At 39.7% G+C, this 19,407-nt stretch overlaps 1 protein-coding gene and 1 long non-coding RNA gene across 19 annotated transcripts in view; one reads left to right on the top strand and one right to left on the bottom strand.

Moving 5' to 3' along the window:
* Window positions 1-10,228, top strand: part of LOC126335370 (uncharacterized) — a 54,791-nt gene extending 44,563 nt beyond the window's left edge. The window contains exon 3 of the long non-coding RNA XR_007564863.1: window positions 10,146-10,228. This is a non-coding gene — a long non-coding RNA (uncharacterized LOC126335370). The remainder of the gene's footprint in view (window positions 1-10,145) is intronic.
* The window catches only part of LOC126335275 (uncharacterized), a 57,942-nt gene continuing 38,693 nt past the window's right edge, over window positions 159-19,407 (bottom strand). For all 18 annotated transcript variants that reach the window (XM_049998381.1, XM_049998373.1, XM_049998468.1 and 15 more), the window contains 3 exons: window positions 13,105-13,477; window positions 10,138-10,181; window positions 159-2,792 (listed from right to left, as the gene is read on the bottom strand). In XM_049998381.1, coding sequence (XP_049854338.1) covers window positions 363-2,792; window positions 10,138-10,181; window positions 13,105-13,477 — 2,847 coding nt within the window. In that variant the 3' untranslated portion in view covers window positions 159-362. The remainder of the gene's footprint in view (window positions 2,793-10,137; window positions 10,182-13,104; window positions 13,478-19,407) is intronic.

Below are 19,407 nucleotides of genomic sequence, written 5' to 3'. Positions count from 1 at the left end.
CAGTGACACAGTAAAAGAACTACTGAATGCACCAAAACATTTGATTTCAAAGGCATTTAGCATGTCCACAGGCACACGCTTTTTGTAGAGTAACAAGATGGAAGTAAAATATCAAACACCTCAAAAATTTCTCCATATATTAAATTAAAATGCAGAAACAGTATACAAATTAATTTTATTCTTGTGAAAATTTTATGCTTTTAATTTCAACACTCATTATTTACAGATTATATACATATATAAACAAATATAGCCAGAGGCAGATACTTAATATAACAATGAATACAATTCATTTGTAAAATATGTTTTTGACACAAAAATTCTTTGTACATTAACAATGGATACTTTCTAACATTGCAGTTCTATCTTTTTACACTCTCAAAATTAGATTCAGTACTACTTTCATTAACATCACTCTGTCCTTCAACCAATGTCATGATGATATCACTTTTGTCACTATACACTTTAAGTTCAGACTGTGGCACTACACTACTGATACTGCCTGTGTCCTCCAACTCTTTTACCTGTGAGGAATGATCATCATCTTCCTTGATACTAATACTGGACATGACTTCTTCAGCCTCAACACTGTTTCCTCCTTCACTACACAGGTCTGTCTCTGATGTTCGAAAGTCAAATTGTTTCACGTCACAACTGTCTGCTGAGGCAGTATCATCAGTATATTCCTGTTTATTGGGGCTAACAGCTTGTCCTGATGTAGCTGTCTCAAGTTGTACATTGTCAGTTACAAACACCGTACTTAGGTGTTCCTGTGCACTCAGTTCAGCCTGACGAGTGCTGCCTAAAATCACTGTTTCCACACTATGTGTAATCACTTCGTCATCAACATCTTGCATAGGGGAAGAAGGCTCTTCAACAGTATTTTGCTCAGCTGGATCTGAATGTAAACTTTTTACACTGTCCTTGATGTCTTCCTTATCAACCTTGACACATTGCTTGTTACTGAGCAAATTCTCTGCCCTTTTTTCATTTTCTACTTCAATGAGTGACATATTACTGTTGGTAACTTCACTTTCAGGAACAGTAGTTGTGCTGGTAACACCTTCTCCGTTGTTGCTGGCAGGACTATCACTGTTCATATTACCACCCAACTCATCGCTTTTCGTGGAAATATCACCACCATTGTCTGTGTTACCATTCTGTGCTGGGTCCCAAACATGTGTGTCTCTAATAGTATCGACACCTTCCATTTCAGTTTCCTTTACATTGGTACAAACTGGTTCAGAAATCTGATTTTCTGGTAGCAACCAATTTCTTTCTGTCTCTGCCACTGTAAGTGTTTCTGGTGGATCAGAGTGACTAGCAGTATTTGTCCACACTGTCATTTCACTACCACCATCGGTGGTAGTGGACGTATTGTCAGCTTGATGGAGCCAATGGGGATTCTCATTTACAAGTGTGACATTTGATTTCAACCACTCATTTCCATTTTCAGTTGTCTGAACAGGCTGCAGTTGTGCATCACTTTCCATTAGCACTGTAACACTTGCTGTAGAGGTTGAAATTGTTTCTACAGGATTAAGAGATTCTGGCAGCCATTGAGACTGCTCCTTCAAGACTTGTAATTCATTTTCTTGAGTGCTTTGATCCTCATGTTCTTGACTTGGCTTTACAGTGTTTTCTGTGTGACACGGGTCACCCCAATGTCGATCTCTACTATCCTCTACCAAATCGTCACTTCCTTTCACAACGGTTTCAGCACTCTGCTTGGATGCGGATGGCCGAATCCTTTTGGGTAACATTATCAAACCCATTTCATCCAGTAAAGCCAACTGTTTTTGATATTTTTCTTCTGTGTCTTCATTACAGGAACTAGTTTCAGGCTCAACATCCATCTCCTCTGCACATATTTCAGAATCTGGATTTTCTGTAGTCAATTTCTTTAGACCTGCTTCATTCTGTTCTTGTTTATGACTTTCATTATTACTGACAACCATTAACGGACTATTTTCCAGCAATGGAACATCAGCTAAAGTTTTCACAAAAGCTGTATTCAAACTTCCTACATTCTTTTCCTCAGGCATATCAGTTTTGTCTTCTACATCCATTGGCTCATCATTGAAGTTTCCAAATATATCTCTCAGCTGCCTTGCCACTACATCATTACTGAAATTATTTTCTATTGAGACATCGTGATGAACTGATATACTTTGTCTTCTTTCATTTGGGAAAGTCAGAAGGATATTAAGTGTCCCTTGCTCAACACTGGTCTCACTCTGCTGTTCATAAATAGCACTTGTATCTTTAGTTTCACTTAGGGTACTTGCCACAACAGTTTCTTTATTATGTACATTATCAATCTGTATTTCCGAAGAGGATTTAAATTTTTCTGGGGTTACTGGTTTCATTGTGGTAACGATGCCTGTGGTATGTAATTCTTCAATCATTGTTTCCACATAATCCTTCACTTCTTTTGTAGCTTGAACTTCTGGTGCTTCAGTGTGTGGAAGGACCTCATTTTTGTTAGCTATTTCTCCGTTGCTTGTTTCTGCATTCTTGCTATCCAGTATTTTAAATCCTTTGGGCAGTAATGCATTGCAGAAATCACACCTATAACTACTTTGAATATGTCTCTGCAAATGGAAGAGGAACACTGACTTATGTTTACTTTCAAAGTTGCAGATTTTGCAGTGATAATGTTTCTTATCCTGCTCAGCATCAGTCTTTTTCTCAGGTACTCTGTCTATAAGTAGCATTTCATTTTTCTTTTTATCATCTGAATCACTTTGAGCCACCGTCTTATTCTGTAACGCAACATCACCTGATGTATCCTGTAACAGAAAATATTACTATTAGAAATATTCACTTTTTTTCATAGCTGGTGTCCCCAACTATAAAATAACTGCTATTGAAACAATGGACGATACTAGCCAGTAAAATTATTATGATTAATGAAGGTTAGAAAATAATGTATACTTTAAAAAAGGAGAAAGAACACGATACAAAGATACAGAAAGAAAGGAAGAGTTGAGGCAGAACAGGCAGTAGGTGTGGGAAGTAACCTAGAAGCACCAATGGACTCAGTTCTGTGCTGCCTGAAGTTCAACATGAAGTGACTGCTTTCCCACATGCCTATGATAAGGGTACGATATACTTGGAATTGGTCTTTAACAGGATGTGTTGTGCAAGTTCATATGAAAGGTCTTTAATGTGGCAACAGACCAGGAGTAGCTCTGGCGTAAGTATGGAGTAACATAGTTTGTTCATTAGGTGGGCTGAGGGAAACCAGTTTGAGAGAAGTGGTAAGAATTTTGGGAAAAATGTTGCCCATTTTAGAACATGATGAAAGATAGCCAAATCCCCGGCAGGGAATGTCATTAAAATTTTCCACTCAGTGGTGACATTTGTGATAGGGATGAGGGTTAATTCCTTTGCAACTGGTTTATGTAGGAGTTGGGAAATTCTGGAAACACATGTATATGTGGGAAAGTTGTTTGTGAACTATGATGAACTGTGGCTGAATTAAGATTGTCAGGATAATGGGTTCACGATGGCTCATCACTGCACATACACCATCTGTGGGTGGCCAAAGAGTACAGAAGAGACAGAATCTTGTGAAAGGTTTGGCTGCCAAATACTTGACAGTATTGGTTATGGTTGGAGTGCTTGACACTGACAGATGCTTCTTGGAACAACTGGGAAGGACTCATGAATAGAACTGAACCAGACAAAGGTGTTAAAGATACTGGGTGGCTTTGAAGGATTCTTCTAGATTGTCCACAGAAAGGTTGCCATTGACAGTGCTACGAGTGTGCCATTGGCCATACCAGAGATTTGATGTGTATCATTCTCCATAGACCAAACACGGGCCCAAGGGCAAGTTTGACCACTAATTGAAGAATCCAATGCAGGCACAATGTGGTTTGACTGAAATGGTTGCTTCAACCACCCAGACCAGCTCGATCCTCCTCACCCCATACTCAAAACAAGTTTCTGTGAATTACATAGGTGGAAATGGTCTTAACAACAGATTCCCTATGATCTTCCTTGCCTTGATCTACACCTGACACCCACACCCATCTCAACAACTATTTGGTATGTCTTCCTCTTTAATCCATTATCAAAACTCTCTTTTCACGGTCTCCTCCTCCCATTGTTATAATCCCCCCCCCCCCCCCCCCCCCCCCCCCACTAACCCATTCCTCCATTTTGTGTGCCACACACAACTTGTCCATAAGAGCCACTGTGCTACAGTCAGCCTAGCTTCCCCTACACGTTTTCTTACTCTTCTAACGCGCGCGGGAGGGTGGGGGACGAGTGCATGTGCATTAGTTCTGATGGAGGATATTGTCCAAAACGTCATCAATATCTTCAGTGTTGTTCATGTGCCTGACAACTGCTCAATACCTCAACTGTATAGTGCACTCAGTTGTTACCTGTACTCCTTCCATTATTACAATAAATCTCACTATGCAACTACAACAAGTCTAACCTGTTGAAGCAGTAACAACCAGTGCAACGGAACCGAAGTTACCTCAGACCAGAGGCGTAATATGGTCAAGCACAGTAGAAGACAAGGCCTCTTAGCATCGGTGCCCTGATTACCACATGACCAAGCCAGTCTACTGTTTTGAGTTAAGTGACAAATCAACACTTTGGCACAACAACATATATATGCCTCATTTTTCTATATATGTATGCAGCCTGGCAGCTACCACCTAAAAGGAAAGCTACAACAACCTATGGGTCGATCGAGTCTGCAAGCTGCCACCGCCAGGCTCTACTACTGCTACTTGCAGCAGGCCTGCCAACTGTGCAAAGTCCATGCGGGCAACTTAGTGCCTTGTGACCAGTGGGCCTCCTGCAGGCCAACCTTCAGACACTGCCGGCCTCCTACCTACAGTAGGCTTACAGTTCGAGCCTGGGACAATGCAGCTGCTCACTCATTTTGCCTGCGCAAGCGACTACCAAAGCTGCTTGCTTCCACTTGAATTTGTAGGCCTTTTAGATGAATGTCATCTCCCCCATGTTGGGACATCGGTGCCTTGGCGAACTATGTCCTGGACAGCAAGGCTGTCGCTCATCTGCACTGTGAACTACTGCCACTACTGTGGTCAGTGCCTTGGTGGAGCTGTTGCCAACACTGCTCCTTTATCCCACCATTGGTCATAATTCTGACAACCACCCATTGCCTCTTGCCACTGTAGAGTTCACCCACCACATCCTTAGTTATAACAGATACCTGCCAATTTCACCTGCAACAGCTAAAGTATGGATTTAGCAGATTTAGTACTAGGTAAACGTAGCCAATCCCAGTTCCAAAAGTAGGGTAAGGGTTGGTGATTGGAGACACGACACCTTGAGGAAAACTTATGACATTTAATACCTCAGTTTTAACAATGATACTCATAACTTATCAGCATAATGGAAACATCTGCAAATAAAGTAGCTGCTAAATCTGTTACCAGTCCCTCATTGCACTGGAAATTCACATAAGGTGATGTGTGGAACAAGGAAAGGAGAACTGACAGCTCCAGAGTTTGTGACGGTTGTCTCAGCTGTCAATTTGCATGACAATAACTCAAGTCAGATGATTAAAAGCAAGATATCACCAAGGCAGCTAAAAACTCAAATCTATACACCAAGAAGGGTGATCACAGAAATGGGGTGAGAAAATGAGAACTGCATGGTCCTGAGACAATCAGCTGAAACTGTTAGACATACATAAAAAGTTTAAAAACACGACACTACAGGGCAGAAATTAGTCGAAGAAGAAGAAGAAGAAGAAGAAGAAGAAGCAGCTAACAGGTAAATCTGGTGTGGCCAATACACAGGTAGAATGGTATATTGGCATCCTTCCATGGCACCTGGAGGGGAGTATCCATGCCTTGATATTCTCAGCTTGCTGAGGGATGTGGCAGCCTGCTGTTCTATATCCTAGATTTTGAAAATTTGATGTCAACAGTTGTGAATGTAGGTCTGCGCCCTGTACTCAGAGTTCAAGTTTTGTCTCTTGTGGTTACTTCTTTTGTCAGTGAACTCTCTTTGCGGAATTCAAACAGTGGTCCCAGAGTAGTGGAGGTCAACTAATAGGTCTGGGATGTTAGTAACCAAAAGGTTTTTGTTGTAGTACTGAGAAATGCCTTGTAAGCATCTCATGGAGTCACTACAAACCAGTAAGTCCTTTGCGGTGGGAGTTTTGATGTGCTGCAGAGCCTGTGATATGACAACCAATTCTGCAGTGTATATACTGCATGCACTCTGCAGAGAACACTTCTTGGGTGCCTTTGTGAGCAGGAAAGGATAACCAACCCTGTCACTAACTTTTGACCCATTTGTGTAGATACTTGCCCCATTGGGTAGTTTCGAGTAGCGACTGGAATGGACTTAGTCATAGGTATATAGCACAGAGGAAGGGTGCAAAGGAGTGGTGTGTGTGTGGGGGGGGGGGGGGGATGGGGAGGGGGGGGGGAGTGCTGAGTGGCAACTATTTGTACACAGACAAGGAGGCAGTTGTTGCAAAGAGCTTCGAATTTTATCCCAGCTGGTCAACCTAATTTTGGATGATTCGCAAATAGTCTGAACTCAGGGTTATAGAGTCAAGGAACATGCAGACAAACCTAAAGAAAAATCAGTAGACATGGAATAAGCACTTTACAATGTAAAATGGTTCAAGATGTTTGAAATTCTGAGAAAAATAGGGGTAAGCTATGGGGCAGGATAAGTAATATACAATATGTACAAGATTCAAGAGAGGATAATAAGAGAGGGAGACTAAGTACAAAGTGCTATGATTAAAAACGGTGTAAGACAGGGATGTAGTCTTTCACTCCTACCGTTCAATCTATACATCGAATAAACAATGATGGAAATAAAAGAAAGGTTCAAAAGGGGAATTAAAATTCAAAGTGAAAGGATATCGTCATAAGATTCACTGATGACACTGCTAACCTCAGTGAAAGTAAAGAAGAATTACTGGATCTGCTGAATGGCATCAACAGTCTAATGAGTACAAAATATGGATTGAGAGTATATTGAAGAAAGATGCAAGTAGTGAGAAGTAGCAGAAATGAGAACAGTGAGAAACTAAACATCTGAACAGGTTATCATGAAGCAGATGAAGTGAAGGAATTCTGCTACCTAGGTAGGAAAATAATCCATGATGGATGGGTTGAGGACGACATAAAAAGCAGACTAGCACTGGCAAAAAGGGCTTTCCTGGCCAAGAGAAGTCTACTAGTATCAAACACAGACCTTAATTTGATGGAGAAATGTCTAAGAATCTACTTTTGGAGCATAAATCCACTCTCCCTCAGGAAACGCAAAACTTCGGCAATGGCTGTCTCGTCATGCAAGCAGCTAAGGTAGTAAGGTAGGCAAACAGAATGCTTCAGATTGACCAGCAGGGCACATTCAACAACAGCACGCATTATCATCAATAGACTGCCGCAGCTGCAATGAGTAGGCTCCTCCTGAAGCAGAAGGAACTCGTGGTGAAGCAGAAGGAACTCATGGGTGGTTCTCGAGTGGCTAATGCATAGTCAGCGCAACAGAACGTCATCTTTCTGAGGGGCCTCGAAAGATGTATGCCACAGCCCAATGGACCCTTTAATCGCTCTCAACTTTTTTTGGGTCGTAGAAGCCTGCCATTGTAATTACCAGAGTCTCAAAATATTGTATTGAATTTGTAATCTTATGTCGGTGTCTGGTATCCTGACATCAAGTTGATCTCCTGTAGTTGGATCTTTAGCAAGATGGTCGGAATTCCTGGAATGCCTATGTGGTTTGGTGTCCAGATGAAGGTCACTGTCTTTCCAGAGCTGTAGAGGTCAACCAGTAGGTGTCCTGGATGTTGGCGACCATAAGATTTTTGGGATAACACAGGGTTATGCCTTTTAAGCAACTCACAGAATTGCTACAGATTAAAAAGTTCATCATTGCCTGGGATTTGATGTACTGCAAAGCCTGAGATACGGCTACCAACTCTGTAGTATATACACTGGTGGCACTTGGCAGGGAGTGCTTCTCGTGTCCTCTTGAATGTGCAAAACTGTTACCAATCCTCTTGTTCACTTATCTGTCCTTATAGAATAATCATAAGGATTGAAAGAAACAGGTCTTTGAGAAGGGTAGGATCAGCTTCCCTATTTGGGCCACATTTTTGAACATCAATAATTTAGATGGACTAATGTTCAAATAATTAACATGCTTTCAAATATTAAGTATTTTAAAATTTGTAATTTATGAAGCTCAATAAAATTAAATCCCAATTAAATCCTCAATTTTCCAAGGTAAAACATAATTCTCTGAAAATTCGAGGTTTTCCAGATGGATCACCATCCTGAGCCTGTCATCGTAGCTGAGTATATGAAACTATTCCCATGTTTGGAAGTACTTATCGACATGAGAAGCTATTTTCAATTACAAAAGCAAATGAATATCCTGTCAGATTAAAAACTTCAGACTTTCACCTTGGGTCAGTTTTGAAAGTAATTACTGAATGAAAATTTTCTCCTGAAATATGGAAGGCAGTACCAGGAAAGAGATGTCAAAAGTCGGGAAGAAAATATCATCATTGCTCCTGCACTTTGTACTACATTTTTCTAAATAAATTTATGTTTTGATGAAAATGATTTTGGAGTCATTATTTGAGTTATGTCCTCGTGACCATGTGTGGAACTGTGTTAGTGAGTTGATCAGTGGAGGCTTCATTACGTTTGGATTCAGACAACTTTTACAGCTGGTGGTCAAAAGAACGTTATTTGGTAAGTTTAAAGAACAAATATTTGAGACAGGCAAAGAACCACCTCTGCTATAAATCTCACTGAAGGACCGTAAGAAAAAGGTAAGGGAGATTGAGACACAAACAAAGAGCAATGTTTCCTCAAAATCCATTTACAAGTGAGAGGGAGGAACAAATGCTGATAAAAGTGCTGGTTGCTACTTTCGGGTATGTTCACTTAGTTTCAATCTCTACAACTTTTACTCTCTTCACTTTCCTAAAAGGAGGTTTTGTAGCTTGAACAATCCACAAAAGTTTGTGATCAGACTGCTTAGGGTTCCACAAGTTTTTAAACATTGGGTCACTGTATACTTCAATGTCATTATGTCACACTTTGCAACAATACAGAGTTCAATCACTCTGTTATCTCATGATCAACACAGACTGACTTCTAGACCAGAAACAAAGATGGGGAACAAAATTAGTTCTTCTTCTACAACACTTGTACTACCAATCCTGTTGCGTCACGGGATGTAAAAATGCTGGTAGACAGCTGATCCTGTCATTTGACAGGGTACAATTTCTGCTTTTAAATGCATAATCACGTATATTGAAGGGCTCTATCCTATTTTTGTTCTGTTGTAATGACCATATTGTTTCTAAAAAGTAATAAAAATGACTGGCATTCTATGAAACAGCAATGTTTACATGTCCAACAGTCAAAGTTTTAAAGTAACCATCATCTGAAGCAACTGAGGGACAGCACATAAAATTTAACTGAGACCCATAGAACCATTCGAGACTAAAGCACATAATTGGTGATTTTGATATTTTAGCTTGTATGCATGCTCCTGACATCTATTGATCTGATGAGCCAGTTTTATCTGTGGTGTAGGGCCATATCTTACACATGAACATCCAAGAAAAGCTCTCTTACCAATTTCTCTACATTCACTTCATATAGATCTGACAATGGTGTGCTCTAGGTCCTTATGGTTCTCAGTGTTTCAATTCACGATTTCAAACCGTTCTTTCCCAATATCTCACATTGTCACTAATCTTGTGAATTACCTCCATACTACTGCAAAGCAAAATTTAGGTGGCAGTTTTTATTCCAAGATGAAACATGGGTTATTTAATGGACAGACAAAATATAATACTACAAACTTCATCTTATACCAATATGAGCTCATTTAAAGTCATACTCTTTTCAAATAAATACCTCTGTATTTTTAATACAAATCTCTGATAAAAAGAGTAAAGATATAATAAAAACACTGCTGTGCCTATCAGCAGAATGTGTATTTCCTCTCTTGAAGGTAGTAACTGGCCAGCAATTCTAGCTAATAGTTGTATAGTTTCTTCAAGCGAATTTTACTTCTGATACAATTAAGAATATAAAGCCTAATTGTAATAGCTTTTGATACAAATTACTTATGATGATTGTTTCTTACCTTTTCAGGCACATCTATAGCAGGATCTTGCTTCTCCACAGGAACTGCAGGAAGAAAGAAGAAAATTTCAAGACACTGTCTCAGTTTTCAGAAAATAAACAATTTAAAGAAATTTATGCTGAGGTATTTTTTTGTTGTAGCTACCGAATTCAACATACAATCAGCAAGACTTATTAAGCCTGATTCTATGAACTACAGATGCGAGTAATGGTTTAATCATAATTTTTATACACAACAGAATCTAATTGAAGGGTCACTTATTTGAAACCCGTCATTTTGTCCCATTGTGACTGAAATATGAAACTTAGCTCAATGGTGCCTGCCACCTTCCTCTGTAATTGTACAGAAGCTCAGTGTCTGGCAATGCTCCTGGGCCACCATGCAATTAAACTCAAACAATCTGTTTGGAAAAATTTGGCAGTGCAATTTTGGGAGAATAGTTGCCTGTGACACTTCAGGTGGGTTAATGATGCCACACTGACACCACAATTTTGCTAAATGCTCCCACAAATGTCACACTACAGTAAGGCTTTTGCACTTCCGCTTACCCCTCTCAACACCACTGTGGTCTATGTCAACTTGGACGTGTCACACCATGAGAAGGTCATTGCACCTCCCCTTACCCAATGATGCCTCTGCTACAGAGGTAAATGTGGACGTGTCACACAGGGGGAAGACCATCACACTCCCCCTTACTCCTTGATGCATCTGTGATGAAGGTCAGAACCGCAATGCCCACACTCACAGTCCGGAGGTTTTATTATGGGTGGATGAGGGGAAACATTTCGGAAATACTGCTGCTCAGAATCTAAACAATACCTTAAGAGGTGTCACAAGAGTGTGACAAACCATCTAGCCTTCTGGCTCATTCATTTTTACATATTTCAAAGCCAAAAATGACAGTTTGCGTTTCTGAAGTGCCTACCAAAGGTGTGCAGGTGGTACCAAGAGTGTTACTTAAGGGGAAGGGGTCTTACAGGGACCTCTTGCCGTTTTGCCATTTTATTCACCTGCATGCCAATATCGCACCCTCCTGTGCACGTGGTTGAAGGGGGTATAAAAAAGGAGGGATGAAGAAACAGACACTTTCCTCCTTCCAATCATTGTCAAATTTTGTTGAATGAGCCCTAGTGGTTCCAATCTGTACACCAGAGCAAAAACTACAGTCACACCTCATTCCAAAGGGATGGGGTCATGTTAAATAGGGTTGTAGTCTCCACACTGTCCTTAGAGGAGGAATGAATCATCCAGGGAGTGCCAGGAGTGTCGAAAGTTTCTCAAGAACATAATCCTGTTGCACATTATATTACAAACCGTCATTCCCCTTTGTGAAGTGTGTGAAAATGAACATCCCTAGGGAGGGGGTAATGTCAGTCACACCCTTTATGACACTTCCTGAGGCCCTTGTGTGTTGATTCTGAACAGCAATGTCTACAAAATGTTTTCGTCGGCCACCCATTAGAAAATTCACGTGATCTCAACACTGTGTGTCGTGGTTCCGACCTCCATTGCACAGGCATCAAGGGAATGGATGGAATGTAGGTGAACTTCCCATAGTGTTACATTCCTACGGATACACTGGGCAGAATTTTGGTGAAGTGTGGTGCCAATATGCCGTAATTAATCCACCTTACATCTCACAGGAACTTATGAGGTCTGGGCTTTTTTCCTTTTTCAACATGTCGATACCATGGCTCTTTAAGCACAACTAAGCCTGAGGGTGATGTCCAGGGGGCCACTCTTTTACACCATTGCAGAGGAAGGTTGTAGGCATCCCTGAGCCAAATTTACAATTTCTGTGTTGCTATGGTCGAAAATGACAGGGTGCAGAAAAGTGATCCTTTAATTTTGTTGTGCAGTGTGTAAAATCAATAGAAAGTTCAGGTTGTAATAACAACAATATGGAAAGGATAGATTGCTACTCACCACAAAGGAGCACTTACGAAGGCCCGACTGGGTCTGATGTGGGCACCAATCTGGGCGGAGGCATGTCGCCGTCCACACCCAAACCCAGTAGTTGCTGCTCACATCTGATACAGCCGCAGTCAGGCCTTAGCTCCTGGAGACAGGAGCCATGTGTGTGCATGTGCAAGTTGAGTGAATGTGCTTCTGAAGAAGGCCTTTGTCCAAAAGGTTAAATATTTCTAGTATTCATTTCATTATGCCTTTCTGTGGCTCGACGCTGTCTATGTGATTAGTAGCAGTCCTTTCCATATTTTGAAATGTTTATATAACATATAATAGGAAGTTACCTTCCGTTAGGAATGTGGATGCAATCAACGACAGTGATAAGACTTTCAAAGCACAGCAATGTCACCCTTTTCTTTCAGGTTTCATTAGGCAAATCTAGATTTCAGCTAGTGCCTAGACACTATCAGTGCTTTATTTCACACTTTAGTACATTAGTTGACTGTTGTTCAGACTTATGTCACAGTTCATTCAAGACAGTCTATGAAGTAGAGCACTGACAGTGCCTAGGCACTAGCTGAAATCTAGATTCGCCAAATAAAACCTGAAAGAAAAGGGTGAGTGCTGTGCTCTATTATTTCAAATAAATTATGAATTTATTCAGAAATGAAAGATTAAATCTTTACATTAAATTTTCATGTGTTATTGGTAATGTACTTCAGAGTTTTCTTCCATAATAATAATACAAACAAAAGAAAAATGGGAAACTATCCACACTCTGCTGTCAAAAATATTAACATAAACAAAATATAAAATAGATGGGATCATTACAACATTCTCTCTACTATAAGAACATTAAAGGTTCATCACAATCACCGTATCAGAATCCTCAGCACAGTTGCCGTAAACAACTCATTCAACTAGAATAATTGCATGGTTCTCCCCCTTTTCTCCATTTTATGCTGAAATCCTTGAAAATTAGTTTCAACACTTCCTGTTAGCAAGCAATATTAAACAAACTGACCATATACAAAAAAAAAACCAAATACTGTGACTCACTTATGGAGTTTTTGCTGCGATCTTCTATACTGGCAAGAACAGCTTCTGGCATACGGTTATCACCTTGCACATAACCAAAACCAAACGTCCGTCGCATACAATTCAGAATTGATTTTGTGAGCATACTATGCTCCACTTCAATTCGATCCATGTAGTTCAGCAGACGACAGCAGCCATGGCAAAGTACTCCATCTTCATCAACAATGAGATCCAGCTCTGCTCCTACAACTCTACCAAGTTTTTGGTGGAGTTGGATTTTTGTAGTGTTTGTAACTGCTGTGAGAGGCGATCCTGTTGATCCAGCGGCTTTGCTGCACACAAAGCATTTTCCCCCGGGTGTGATAACTGCTGGAGGTGGCCCAGGTCCTTCTAACTGCGAGAACAAGCAAATTGATATCTGTGGTAAATGTTTTGCAAAATTAATTTATGTTACACCAGACTACAATACTGCATACTCTAAAAGGAGCAACTAGAACCAAATTGTACAATCATCTTGAGTTTCTATTAAGTCAAGCTATCAAACTAATATCTGTGAATGCCAATTAAGTGGGCCATGCAAAAGGATAGAGTTTTAGAAACCACAGGGAATCACAAACAGCAATAAATTAGGAAAACAGCTAATATGAAAGTTGTTTATGTCGATATCAGAGTAGAGGAACACTAGCCCACATAATCTAGTCACTGTCATTTGCCAACAATATACATGAACAGCAGCCATCTGCGAAGTTGAGAGTAGGATTGTATTTGGCGTTATGAAGGCAGACACATGGAATAAATACTCACTTGGTCGAATGACACCAAGATGTCATTTACCTAATGCACTGCAATGGAGGTTCGTTGTCAAATGGAAGGTGATCAGTTAAAGTTTACCAAGTTGAGAGGTACCCCTGTTCAAAAGTCTAAATACAAATAAATTTTTTTTTAAAATAATGAGATGAGTCCGTTCTATCACCCACCATTATCACTTACTTTAGAAACTTTGAATTTGTATACAATCAGTGTTTGAAGATCAATGACTCTAAACACTACAGAAAGAAAGAATTCCATGTAATAAAGTATTGTGACCAGTAGATTCACACGAGTCATAAATATGGTACTATTTGGCAAAAAGCTAAACATCAGTATGAACAATGTGTGTTAACACATGCAATATGTATGGGGAGTCACTTCCCTATTTTGTAAAAAACATTACACACAATTTATCAGGTTGAAATAATTTTATTGATATTGCACATGGCTTCTGTTACTTTTTTACTAAGCTGCCATGTTTTTTCCATGCAGGTTTGGTAAAGCAAGACATTTTTCCAAGCCAGTACTGCACCAGGTCAGATCTTGTGCTCTTAACCAGTTCACCATTGATGTTAAGGCCTTACCTCACATATGCCCTTTGAACTGGAACATCTGAAAAGATCAGGCGAATACAGAGTATATGGGAACATTTTCCAGTGTTAATCTTCTGAGCTGAATGTGACGAACAAAGAGAACTTTGTGAGGCAAAAATTGAAGTCATCATTTTTTGCCAACACCTCACAGATTCCTCAACACAAGCACAGGTATAATGCTGGTTGGAACAGAACTTGGCTCGCATTATCGAAAAGGTTTGAAAAAACATGGCATCTATGCAGAAAATTAACAGAACATTGTAAAATGTCAAAATTATTTTAACATAACAACTGTGTCTGTTCTCATAAAAAAGGAAACATACTTATTGGACACTCCCATACATAGGGGTACTTTCCAAAATAGAAGTTGCTGTGTTGTCATATGTTCTTTCCTTTTTTGCCATGAAAATATAAATGTGGACTTTCAATGAACTGATTAAAACAGGATAATGGGACAGAAGACATCCCTGCCAAGGCAACACGTGGACAGGTTACATAATTTTCATTAAGTACCCACTGCAGCAAGAAATATTAAAAACCACAGTGATATTTGAAACAAGCTCTTGTATTCTGCTGTATTTTAATCACTTTAGTGAAACTCAGCATTTAGGAAGACACAACAATGTCTCCTCAAAAGTTTCTGCTGGAGCAGAATGTCATGATTTTATCCTTTAATGGGACAGTATTCAACTACCCAAGGCTCATCTTGTAGACAAATATTTTACATGAGAAACAATTTAGCACCAAGTTGGTCAGCTGGAGCAGCAATTTAAGTCCCCCACCACATTCAGTCTGTCTATATCTGCACAAATGCGAAGTTGTCAGCCTACTTCCATCCACTGTCAGGCTAGTAAATTGTTTGCACTTTGCAGACTGTCAAATGCAAAATTTATATGCAACTGGATATGAGGGTCCATGAGTCTTGTGAATAGAAGCACATACAAACTGATAGGCAAGCCCTAACTATGTCACAGACAACTCTTTCTGCTTACAACAGACATTTCTTTACAAGGTATTTATGGACTACCTGCCACGTTTCGTATTGTGAAACACACTCGTTCCCAATTTTGTGCTCATGTGAAAGTGATACCGGTACTGACTCTTGATCTGTTTGTTCTGCACATTCAAGGCAATATTTTCTCTGTGAACTCCTCTGTGCCTTCCGACAGGTTAGCTGAACTTTGTGATGAATTTTGTGACTTTTTCAAGATGGTCTAAAAGCTAATAATTTTGAGGCTCATATTACCATGAAGGAAAAGGCACAATCACAGTTTTGCTGATCACAGCCTGCCCTTCACTACCAGAAACCCAGTAACACACAAACTCTTATCTTGGCAGGACAATAGTGCTATTTCCCCTGTAGCAGCCAGTCAGTGGGCATCCCCATTGGTGATAATAAAGGACCTTCGGGTAACTTATGCTTATGTGCAGTCATCGAGGCAGCGATAAATTCACAGACTGACCAACTTTTCCTTTCCCACTACCTGAGGAACTTTTGGCCAAGTTTGATGTAGTTCAGTTCTTTTCCAAGATTATCTTCACATGATTATTTCCAGCTTCCCTCAGATGAACAGTCGCAATGAGTTTTTGACACTGACATGGGGTTAAGTTCTTATGGTTGCCCTTATTTAGTGTGTCTGCCGCTGCAATTTTTCCAACAGTACTTATCAGAGCTGACTGCTACAGTTCCTTATTTTCGAATTATTTGGACGACAAAGTACTTTTGGGTCATACTCCTGATAAACATCTTTCCCATCTCAGGAACTTGTTTCAAGTGCATTCAGATGCTGGGTGAAAATGTAAAAGACAAATGTTCCTTCTTCCAGACGAAGGTTGAAAATTTAGGACACATTATCAACATTCAGGGTATCCATCACTTGCTGTCATACTTACTATACTGCCATCTGGGATCTACCAGCTCCTCTGTCAGTGAACTCCCCGCTGTATTGGGTAAACTCACTTATTACATTCAGTTCATTTCACCTGCTGTGCATACTGCAGCTCCATTGCATTGTCTTCGATGAAAGAAGATTCTATTCGAATGGTCTTTTGAGTATAAACTTTGATTTCAGAAACTGAATGACACCTGACAGAGGAATCTCTGTATGGTTCATTTTGATCCCATTGGTACTGGCGGTTGATGTATTCTTTGTGGGATGGGTGCTGTTCTCTTGTATCAAGTGTCATCGCTGAAGGCCAACTGCCTTCACATGCAAACTCTTAAAGCACAATGCAACTATTTGCAAACTGAGAAGGAAGCTATTGCTGTCACATACAGGATGACTAAATTCCACTAATACCTGTAGGCAGAGAATTCTACTTTATGATTATCACAAGCCTCTTACCTCATTGTTCAGCCCTTCAAAGCTAGTCCTCTATGCATGGTGCAAATGTTGCAGTTTGATCCCTGTTTCTCTCCAACTACTAGTATGAAACCTTGTTCAGGCCAATGGCTAAGCATTCAAATGCTGACACTTTTTCTCTTACCAGTCAGCACTGAATTGGCTTTCAACACCACAGAAGATTCTTGTTTTCACACTGCTGTCCAGGACAATGGAACACTTTATGGTTTTTCCATCCACCACTGATGGATTCCTCAGCTAGGACTGTGAAACCCAGTCTCAACATTCTGTTGCAGTGCCTCTGCACTGGTTGGTCACACTCAATTAAGCAGATCAGCAACCCAATTACACACTTATTTTACACTTCAGCACAGCTTATCATCCCAGTGGGGTATCATCCTCTCACATACAAACAACGACCAGTCCTGTGTTATGCTAAATTTGGTTCAGAAAGAAATTTTGCACCTCCTCCATCAAACCATTGGGGAATCATACGCACTAGCACTGCACAAGAGTCAGCAAGGATGCTCAAATAGAACAATTCACCTCACTATGTTCAACATATGCGGAGCATCAGGCTGCTCCACTACAAAAATTTTTCAACTGGCCCACACTCTGTGCCCTTGGCAATGATTCCCTATAGACTCTGAGGGTCCCTGCTGGAACTCTCATTGGCTTATTGTAGTAAATGCCTTCGTCAAGTTTTTGTTCGTGGTGGCCATGCACTCCACCATGACAGTTGGCACCATCAAGACCCTGACATCAATCTTTTGCATCTAAGGTTACCAGAAGTGTTGGTTTTGGAGAATGGACCACAGTTCAGATCAGCAGAATTTCAGCAGTTTTGCGATGCCAAGAGCATCAAGCATGTCATGAGTACATTGTTCCACCCCCAATCCAACGGTGAAATGGAACATTTCATCAGAATTTTCAAGTAACACATGACGAAGTTGTACACCTCCCGTGCACCGGAACAAGCTTTAGAGTTCTTTCTATCTTCCTACTGTTCTCAGCCTATAACATTATTGGTTTATGGTTCACTTAAATTTTTATAACTTTTTTGCTTTAAAATTTCCACATCTTGGCACTACATTTTCTGTAGATATAAAGTAAAGTGTGCTATAATGGAGTTTGAAGTTTTTGGCATTGTATGTGAGTAATGTATGTAAAATACTATGTACATTGTTTATTATGTTAAATAATTTTCTGATGACTTTTGTATTTAAAATATTTGTGTGCATAATTTGATCATGTTAATGTAAATTTGACAATTTAAGAAATGGTCATGCTTAGGAACAATTTAAGAAATAAGTATTATGTAAAAACCAGTGTACTTTTGTTTTAAATGAAAGTGGCTCTAGGGAGTGGAAAAGGAGGCAAGGGCGAACTGGTGTGCTACATAGAGCAAGTGCTGGAAGTAAGTCACACAGCCTGTAGGCAGCAGTGATTGAGCCCACACTTTTGTGGAGCAGAAGCAGCCTTGCCTGCAAATTTGCACAAAATTGCCTCAGATGAAGACTGCAAATGGCTTATATGGCATACCTGCAAGTTGTTGGGCTACAGTATGCAAAACTGAATGATCCCCAAGAAGAGAAGTTGAGCCCATACAGCAAGATACTTGCAGGTCATACTGTGGGTAGTGTAGCTGTCATAATTGGTTGCCATACCCAAGCCTACAGCCAATGGACAAGATTTTTTTGGTTTTTCTTTTGTACAGTGTGAACCATTAATTTAAATGGTGTTTTAATAATCATTCTTTAACTTTAAAGGAACTGGTTCACCCTGTTATTTCATCCTAATCATACACCTCCATAGGGTTCCTTCCTCTTGTGTGATTAACCTGAGTATCCTATTTTACAGATTTATGAAGCGCCAACTTAATATGAAGAGGCACCATTTAAAATGTTTTTTTCCATTTTCTTAACTATTGCAAAGTGCTATAGTAAAAGTCTGCTTACGTAAAATTCAACCAGAGTTTAGCCTAGTTACTAGAATATGTTAAATGACTATGCAGAGTTAGTTCAAAGAATAATAGCTTTTGAAAGTAAATTCCAGTCAGAAAAAGGTTTTCTTGAAGTGAAATGTTCAGTACAAAAGTGTGCGCTTTAGTATCTAAGTATTTTAGTGTTCAAGTTTATTGATTATGAAAAGTTATTTTCTAAAGGTCCATCTAGCCAATTTTTTTTTTTTTTTAGCTTCCTTGAAGTTATCTACTGGGCTTTTTCCTCTTTTAAAAACAATGTATAAGGATGTATTCCAACATTGTTTAAATGGACTAAAATTTATTTGAAGAACCAAATTAAACAGTAGCAAGAAAGTAGGCAAAATTCATACTTCTGCTTTTCCAATACTTCACCGTTTCATTGCCCGGATAGGCTAGCAACCATTAGTACATGTTTTAAACCACTAAATGAACTTTGAACCGAGTTGTCCTAGCTTCACTATAATATTATTCATACTGCATTTCTATCTAACCACTGGGTAAGATCTTAAGAAAAGAATTGAATAGTCCGATTTACTTAACAATTAGACACAGCATATGGTCCAATCTTGTAAAAAGGGTAACTCTATTTATTATC

This window comes from Schistocerca gregaria, chromosome 1 (genome assembly GCF_023897955.1).
Source record: "Schistocerca gregaria isolate iqSchGreg1 chromosome 1, iqSchGreg1.2, whole genome shotgun sequence".
NCBI lineage: Eukaryota > Metazoa > Arthropoda > Insecta > Orthoptera > Acrididae > Schistocerca > Schistocerca gregaria.
This window is presented reverse-complemented; position numbering and strand designations above follow the sequence as displayed.